Below are 9,052 nucleotides of genomic sequence, written 5' to 3' on the forward strand. Positions count from 1 at the left end.
TTGGTCCTTAAGTTTCTGCCCCAAAAACACTATTCCGGTCGCTAAAAGTCCAATCCCGTCGCTAAAAGTGTCACATCTGGTCGCTAAAGGTGCACACAAGGACTATTTACACTAGCAGTTTTATTTCACTAAAAAGGGTCTAACTCCATCATACGAACTCGGAATTTGACGATTCTTGTTCCTATGAGTCACAAATAAAACTACGAACCCATTCGTTCAATCGAAACTCAATTCGGAGATCATTTGCTCAATGTGATACCAATTTCGCTCGTTAAGCAATTAACTCATATTTCACGCTTAAAACTCAATCGCGACTAGATGAAATTAGACCAAACTTTTCAGATCACTCCTATAATTCATTATCAAAATGTCGAAAGTCTCGAAATCAAATTTCGATTTCTAGAACTAAAAATGGACTTTTGGATCATTACATGCTTATGTTGAAAACATCAAACTCTTCCTCGACAGCCTGTAGTGTATCAATCATATCTTCTTGTACTCAACTCCAACTGCCAAACGGTTTAAAGTTCTGCAAACTAGATACAAAGTACTACAACTTTCATGTTTTGCTCATCGCCCAACTCCTTATAGATTGCGAGATATAAGCTCCCAAAGTTAGCCATGTGCAGCAAAATTTTCTGGCGATGCACACTACTGTAGCAAAAATCTGTAGTACCAGCTTCAGTCAATCGATCATAACATTTTGTGTAAATGTCTGAATGATAAATGGTTTATCATTCTGGAAACTAGAATCAAAGGGCTACAACTTTCATGTTTTGATAATATTCAGATTCCTTATAGATTTCGAGATATAAGCTTCCAAAGTCAGCTCTGCGATTGCACCGGTTGCTGCCCAAAAATAGCTTCTGCAGCAGAAATATTCCAACAGTTCCTTTTTGTCCGAAATCTATTCCGTTAACCTTCCGAAATCCACCCGAGGCCCTCGGGACCTTAACCAAATATACCAACATGTCCCAAAATACAATATGAACTTAGTTGAGGCTTCAAACCATGCCAAACAACGCCGAAATTACGAATCGCGCATCGAATCGAATTATGAGTTTTCAAATCTTCCAACTTCTATATTTTGCGCCGAAATATACCAAATCAATTCTGATTGACCTCAAATTTTTCACACAAGTCATAAATGACATAACTGAGCTATGAAAATTTTCAGAATCAAATTTTGACCCCGATATCAAAAAGTCAACCCTTCGGTCAAACTTCCCAAAAATTTAACTTTCGGCATTTCAAGCCTAATTCTACTACGGACTTCCAAATTAAATTCCGATCACGCTCCTAAGTCCAAAATTACCATACGGAGCTGTTGGAATAATCAAAATTCTATTCCGGGGTCGTTTGCACATAATTTGACATCCGGTCACTATTTGAACTTAAACTTTTAATTTTTCATCAAAATTCCATATCTCTGGCTAGGGACCTCGGAATTTGATTCCGGGCATACGCCTAAGTCCCAAATCACGATACAGACCTACCAAAATTGTCAAAATACTGATCCGAGTCTGTTTGCTCAAACTGTTGACCAAAGTCAACTCAGTTGAGTTTTAAAGCTCTAATTCACATTTTAATTCATTTTTCACGTGAAAACTTTCCGAAATATTTTTACGGACTGCACGCTCAAGTCGAGTAATGGTAAATAGTGCTTAGATCATATAATTAATCATTAAATTTAAAGATGATATTTTGGGTCATCACACTAAAATATCAGCTTTTGGCTCAAAAATGAGCTTCAAGGGCTATAAATCAAAGTTGGGTCGGGTCAAAAATTAAAAAGAATGGAAGCTACGACGCAGTTATACGATCGCATAACAGGCATACGGTCCGCATACCCGCCGGATAATTTGGCCTCCAAAGCTGGGCGTTACTGACCCGGTCTGCGGTCATTATATGGTCCACATACTCGTTCTGCGGTCGCATAATGCACCGCAAAATAGGTCTGCGGTCAGATAGTGCACCGTAGATTTTTCTCAAATCTTGCCCCTCTCCTGATCCACTTTGCGACCATTACGCAGTCCGTATAGTGATTCTGTGTCCGTATAGTGGTCGCCGAAATGACCTTTTTACGACAAAAGTTTCCTTTGAACATCGGTGCATTGTTCAACCCAAAAAGTCCAAGCCGCGGCGAACCCAAAGAAATTTCTATAATCTTTGTACTAATTGATCTACCTCGGCACCACCAAACCTTAATTTCCTTAGCAAAATTTCTCTGGGATCGTTACACATAAGTTAACATCCGGCCAACCTTTTCAACTTAAATTCTAAACCTTGGAACTAAGCGCTCCAAATCATTTCAAAACCTCACCGAACCCAAACCAATTACCCCGGCAAGCCAAATAACAATTGTAATTCACAATTTGAGCAGTAAATGGGGGAACGGGATTGTAATAGTCAAAACGACCGGCCTGGTCGTTACACGTGGCTTTGGGTCGTGACAATTACCATAAATTGTCAATAGGATATTCTCTTGAAGAATGTGATGTAAGAATTTCCTTTGACTTGAGATCGTTATAGTAATTGACAAGTTATTTATTATGCTTTGATACTCGACACCTATGGCCTTAGGGCGATAGTAAAAAGGATATCAGGTATGATTAAATACTTGTATAATTAGTGATTGATCAAGATGAATCTGTCAACTCTTGGTAATGAGTTTAAGCCCCGTGTTGTCATGAATTATAAATGTCCAAACTAAGACCTTGGCCAGGGCAATTGAAAGAAAGAAGAAAAGAGTTTCTTAGGTCATTCAATGATCTATTATATTTGATATGAACACATAGTTGGTCGCCTATTAGGATTTGACAGTTGAACCATATCCTAGGGTGACCCAGAACTACATGGACAAAAGGAATTACTATATTATTCTTCTACTGGTTCTTGAGAGTAAATTGTATACTTCATTCTATCCGGGCGTTAAGGAGTGTTGCTAGACGCCACCCTTGATTAGTATATTGATGTGATCAATTTACTACCGGCTTACTATTGAACCTATGGGGTCGCACACTAACGAGTGTTATGATCTTTGATAAAGGATTAATTACTTTATTATATGATAATTAAATTACAGAATTTAATTAGTCAAATAAATTTAGTTATTTGTCCAAATAAAATATTATTATATTCTTTGCTAGCACAAAGGATATAATTAATATTGTGAACAAATTGAAGTTTTCTATTTGGAATAGAAAACTAAATTATCTCTTGATTAAAATATATATATGTTATATATATATATATATATATATATATATATATATATATATATATATATATATATAGTATGTATATAATATATTAATGATGAAAACTTATTTGGAAAAACCAATTTAGGATTGGATTGCCAATAAGTCTAAGGAAGGACGTGATGTTGATTCAAACCCATTAAGAATGGGATTGGTATTTTTTAATATAATATATTAATTGATACTTGTATTCCAATTGGAATTGGATTTGAAATCGGCATTCACGATGCCAATTAGATGGAATTTCGAATTTCCATATAAAATAAAGTTTATTTTTGGAATAAATTTTTACCCTAACTAAATCATTTATAGGTGATGCTATATGAAGGGTGATGGAGAAAATTTGCCAGAGAAATTCATGAGAAAATGAGAATGCAATACAAAGCCAAGAGAGAAAATACAATTACAAGAAAAAGTGTTTCTTGTTCTTCTACTGTTGAGTTGAGATTTTTGAGAAAGCTTTCAGCACAATATTTCATTCAATTTGTTCACGAGTTTCATTTATCAAAGAGTTGATAGCAAGGATCGGTCTCGGTGTGGATATGTATAGAGTCTTCGCACTATCGAATAAATTTTGAAACGAGACTCTCTTCACCAGGTACGTCTTAGATTAGATCTTTGGCATGTAAATAAATTTTAAATACGAAAAGATCGGCCTAGGATTGTTATTATCTTCCGCTGCATGTTACGAACATCTATATGCAATCGTTCAAATAGTTCAACCCTCCGCTTAATTAATATTTTTTAAGAGACGTGTAAAAGAGAAATACGACAAATAATTTGAGACGAAGCAGTAATACATTTTGTGCATAATCTATCATTTGTACACATACTTTACCACTATTGGACTATCCACAAAAAAGTTGTCTGAACATAAGTTTGTTATGAAAGTTTCGTACGTATATGTGCATGCGTCTACTTTTAAATTTCATTATCAAGTAAATAGCATGTTTTATATTTTTATTGGCTAGCTGAATTTATAGAATATAAGGATTTGAAGAGTATCTCAAGATCATAGCACTCAGAAAATAATTCTCAAGATCTTTTAATAGAATAGACAAAAATATATCAAAGAATATTGGCAAGTGATCAACGAGATAATTTCATGTGAAATAGTAAGTAGTTATCATCTCTTAATGAGGGATGATTTTGGTAAATTAGCAAGATCTTCTTTCTGTAAGATAATTTAGTCAATGGTCAGCTCTAACTTACTATATATCTATCAAGACTTATATATACTTCTTTGGTAATTAGTTTTAATATATTGCCATTATGGTAAGTAAAACTACAGTATAACATGGAGGATCATTAATATCTTTTAGATATCAAATATTCCTTAATATTTGGTAAGCATTATGTTTTCTCCACTATAAAAAGAGCACCCATACCATAGAGTTTCTCCAAGCAATTAGAAAAAATGATTAAGTACAATAAACTCTTGTTCTATCTAGTAAACCAAGCATATTATGGCTTTTAATCTCCCTCTCATTTTCACTTTTATAGCTCTATGTTTGTTTAAACACTGCACTTGTGCACATGTTAAATCACTCAATGCATCTTTAGCTGGTTTTCAACCAGCTGTAGCAACATATTATGGCGCTCCAAATGGAGCAGGAAGTGGTAATTAATGATGTTATACTCTGAATAAAACTTTTTTATTAATGCATACAAAATTTGTTTTCGTTAATTTAATTTATATATATTAGAGGTTGATTTCGACACACAGTCAGGGTAATTAAACTCAATCTTTTTAATTGTTTTTATGAGATTTGTTATTAATTGGACCATACAATTAATTTTCATTTTTGTAATGCAAGATGGAGGAGCTTGTGGATATACAAATGCTGTATCACAAACCCCTTATAATTCCTTTGTATCTGCTGGAAATCCTCCTCTCTACAGGAAAGGCTTAGGCTGCGGAGCTTGCTACCAGGTCCATATTAATTCTTGCCCATAATTTAGTTTTTCGTCACTTCCAGTAACATGTTATAACATATTAAAATGCACTAACTAATAGTGCAAAAATTAATTTGCACTATCGGTATATATGAGTGAAATCCTTCGATAAATTGCTCTAATGTCTAAGACTTCATTAATTTGCCTCGTCAATGTTATATACTCATGACTTGTACATCTTGTTCAATTATAGGTGAAATGTAATCTAGGCCCTTGCTCAGGAAACCCAGTGACTGTAACCATTACATATGAGTGTCCTGGGTGTTCAGGTGCTATTCATTTTGATCTAAGTGGAACTGCCATGGGAGCTATGGCCAAGCCTGGACAAGCTGACACATTACGTAATATGGGAAATATCCCAATCTCTTACCAAAGGTACATACTTTTTTGAATAAGGTTATATATACTGACAGTACTTTTTAATCGAAAATTCGGATAGCGTTAAATTTATATATGGTTCTAAGGATACGTAATATCCTTTGATACAAAGATAACAATACAGGTATTTTGACTATGAGGATAGAAATGATGAACATGGAAATTGAATAAGATGAAATAAAACAAGCATAAAGAGATGTCTTTGTATATGAGAAAAAGATCTGTTTATTCCAGTCTATCTTGTCTTTTTATAGCTTACAAGGATCCCCTCTTTTATAATAGAGAGTCATTGCTTTATCTATAATAAATTAATAAAATAATACATATAGTGGAGGATCCATGATGATTTGTCTCTTCCTCGGTTCTCGTCAAGATTCTCTCCCTTGGTGCGGTTGTAACGACTCTTATCTGTCGTTTCGATACTGGCTCGAACTTGATACTGTCTCGAGGTTGTTACTGGGTCGGCCCTTCGTTCTTACCTCGAGTTTGACATTCAGGATGGGCGCGGTGCGTTTCTGACCTCGAAACGACGTCCTGTGGATCGATTTGGTCACGGGCTCGATAAGATTATCGAGCCAACTCCTCGAACAGCCTTTGGGCTCGAGGCTCGTTCGTACTACCTTCAAAACTAACTCCAAAATCTACTCCGATTTCTTGCCATTCGAACTCGATCGAACGTGGAAAATCCTAGATCTATTTTGACCGTATACAGATAGTCCCCTCGATTCTCATGAGGGATGCGGTGAGAATCGATATGATCTTCGACGGTTCGATCGGGCAATAAGTTGACATTTTATCAGGGGTCGACTGTGACGTGTGCGATAGCTGTCCCATCGATTTAGTCTTTCAAGGTATTTAATGCTTGTCAGATGGTGGTCGGCCACCTCTGATATTGAACCGTCATGACGTGAGCCTATAAATAACCCTTCCATACAACCTTTACCACTTTTGCGCCTTCTCTCTTCCAAATTCTCTTATTTTTCCTCTCTATTTCGTTTCATTAGAGCCATCCACACCATAGTCTTTGGTACCGTCAATTTTTCACTTTCCTTTGCATTCCTTCTTCTCGTATTAATGGCGAAAACTTCGAAAACCGCACCTCAGAAGGAGAAAGCTTCTTCTTCACGGCCGTCCGTTGATAAGACGCCGGTGGAGCCGTCCATTCACGACTATGTTCCCTGCCCGTGCACTCTGAAGATCGATTTTAGGGTAGAGAACCGTTCATCCGTTCTGGGTCGATGCGAGCATGTGTTGACGTATATGTGCTCTATAACGGAGGGTCACCTTGAGGCCGTCAGAAAAGACTACAACTGGGGTCCCGAGGTCGTGTTGAAAATTCCATCCCTCGATGAGAGCGTCATCACTCATGTGGAGGGAGTTTTAAGTGTTTACACTTATCCCTTCACGTTGGGAGCCGTCGACCCAGTGATTATTGATTTTTGCAAAAGGTACCAGGTCACCCTCGGTCAAATTCATCCCTTTTTTGGGCGTATAGTGATCTTACTTCGCTTCTTCTCTATCAAAGCCGGAGGGTTGGATTTTTCTTTGAATCACCTCAAACGATTGTATCAGCCTCAGATCTTTCGAGGACTAATCAGACTTCATCGTCGGGCATCGAAGGCTTTGATGTCGAGCATTGATGAAGACAAGGATCAGGGGTTGGATGGGTCATTATATTCGAGTGAGGACCCATGACCTTATTCCGGAAGAGAAGATGCCGTTCCCCGAAGAATGGAATTTCGACCGTAAGTGATTCTTGTTTGCTTTTTGTGTCTTTTCCCGATTTTTTATGATGTCTTTCCCTGATATTCAGCTGCCCCTTGGATGCCACAAGCGGTACCTGACCTCGAGGATTGGGTTCGGAAGTTAGCCTTGACTTCCTCTTATGCCAAATGCGCTTGGCATGATTTGGAAAAAGGTAGATGGGAGGCCAAGAACCATGGTAAGGTTTTGCTTCTTGTTTCCTTCGAAGTATTCTTTGTGTTCTATTTGTTATCGATTTCCTTTCATGCAGGCGTAACCAAGGATGCCGCTTTGAGGCCTTCGAGTGGTGAAGAAGGAACCAAGTCCCCGGTCCCGCAACCGGGGAAAGATAAGAAGCGAAGAGCTTCCTCTCGGTCAGAGGACCCCAAGCCCAAAACTCGGAGGGTGAGGAGAAAAGCAATTTCCCTTCCGATTGACTAGGTCCAACGATTGAGAGAAGAAGAAGAAGATAACGTCTAGGCTTTGGTGATCCGATCTGCGAAAGCTATCGAGGTTGCTAGAGCTCCTGAGCCGATGGAGGTTGTGCCGGTCGGGGTCGGTCCTGAAGTCCCAAGTCTTGATCGGAGCACCCCGAGTGATTTTCTCGGGGCTATGACAATGGGTCATTCACCTTCTCTTCCAACGTTTTCTGAGGAGGCGTTAAAGGAAGCTCGAGAATTGAAGACCCCCGATATGGGCAGAGGCTCTAGTGTAGGGGAGCCTTTTAGGGATTGCTTTACTGGTGTCGATGATGCTTCCGATATCGGTGACGCTTCTCTTCTACTAGAGGAGGCCCAACATTTCATTACTCGGGTAATGATTCTTCTACACTGGTTTCTTTGTTCTTTTCCATACTTGACGTGTGTTTTTTCCTTACTGTGCAGGCCATTAATGGGTTTCGAGTTGATCTTAGCCAGTGTGTGGCCGAGGTTCGAAAGGTCTTAGGTGAGAGAGACGCCCTGAGGCTTCTTTGCAGCCAAAAGGACGAGGCTATAAAGGACCTCCAAGCGGATTTGGCTAAGGTTCGTGAAGAAGAGGCCGGACTTGATAAGCAGGTGAGCCTCATTTTGTTAAAGTATGGGTCTGACTCGACTGTGGAAGTTAACCCTTTGTTGTCTCAACTGCAGTAAAAGGTTGAAAATATCGGGTTACTTCGAGAAGAAGTTGATCAAATCCATGCAATCGGTGGAAGGAGACTCTCGACCGCCTGGATGCGGAAAAAGAAACCATTTTGACCAAATTATTATCGGCCGATGTTGAACTTCGAAGCGTCAAGCAAAAGGGTTCGGCTCAAGCTAAGAAGATCGAGGAGCTTGAAATACGGCTTGCTGAGGCTAAGGCGGAGGTTGAGTCGTCGAAAGTCTTGGCGGATAAGTCCATTGCTGTGTATCGGGCTGATGCCGAGGCTGCTCAGATGGAGGCCCGGGAGGTGGCGGATACCGCTGATTCTCGAGCTTATTGGGTTGTCGAGCTTGCTAAGTGTAGGTCTCTGAGGGAGACCCTCGAGGAGATACACGCTCGAGGTTTCGACCTTACTAAAGAGATAAAAAATGCTAAAGAACTCGAAGCTGAAGTTGAAGCCTTGGCTTCCGATGATGATGATGATGGCGGCAGCAAGAGCGGATCTGAGGATGGGGAAGAGCTCAACAGTGTAGCGAACGCCCCAGAGGGTGACCAGGAAGCTTAGTTTTAAATTTTTTATGTTTGTAATCAAT

At 38.9% G+C, this 9,052-nt stretch overlaps 1 protein-coding gene across 1 annotated transcript; it reads left to right on the plus strand.

Annotated features, from left to right (window-relative positions):
* Positions 1-4,679: 4,679 nt before the first annotated feature.
* LOC104107651 (expansin-B18-like) lies at positions 4,680-7,648 on the plus strand. Its single transcript, XM_070195748.1, has 4 exons — positions 4,680-4,880; positions 5,078-5,193; positions 5,410-5,591; positions 7,609-7,648. The coding sequence occupies exons 1-4, from the start codon at positions 4,727-4,729 to the stop codon at positions 7,646-7,648; spliced, it is 492 nt and encodes a 163-aa protein (XP_070051849.1). The 5' UTR covers positions 4,680-4,726.
* The last annotated feature ends 1,404 nt before the right edge of the window (positions 7,649-9,052 follow it).

This window comes from Nicotiana tomentosiformis, chromosome 1 (assembly GCF_000390325.3).
Source record: "Nicotiana tomentosiformis chromosome 1, ASM39032v3, whole genome shotgun sequence".
Classification (NCBI taxonomy): domain Eukaryota; kingdom Viridiplantae; phylum Streptophyta; class Magnoliopsida; order Solanales; family Solanaceae; genus Nicotiana; species Nicotiana tomentosiformis.

Coding starts and splice junctions, on each gene's coding strand:
- LOC104107651 (XM_070195748.1), top strand. CDS start 4,727: ATGGCTTTTAATCTCCCTCTCATTTTCACTTTTATAGCTCTATGTTTG. Junction 4,881..5,077: donor TCCAAATGGAGCAGGAAGTG/GTAATTAATGAT, acceptor TTGTAATGCAAG/ATGGAGGAGCTTGTGGATAT. Junction 5,592..7,608: donor ATCCCAATCTCTTACCAAAG/GTACATACTTTT, acceptor CCTTTCATGCAG/GCGTAACCAAGGATGCCGCT.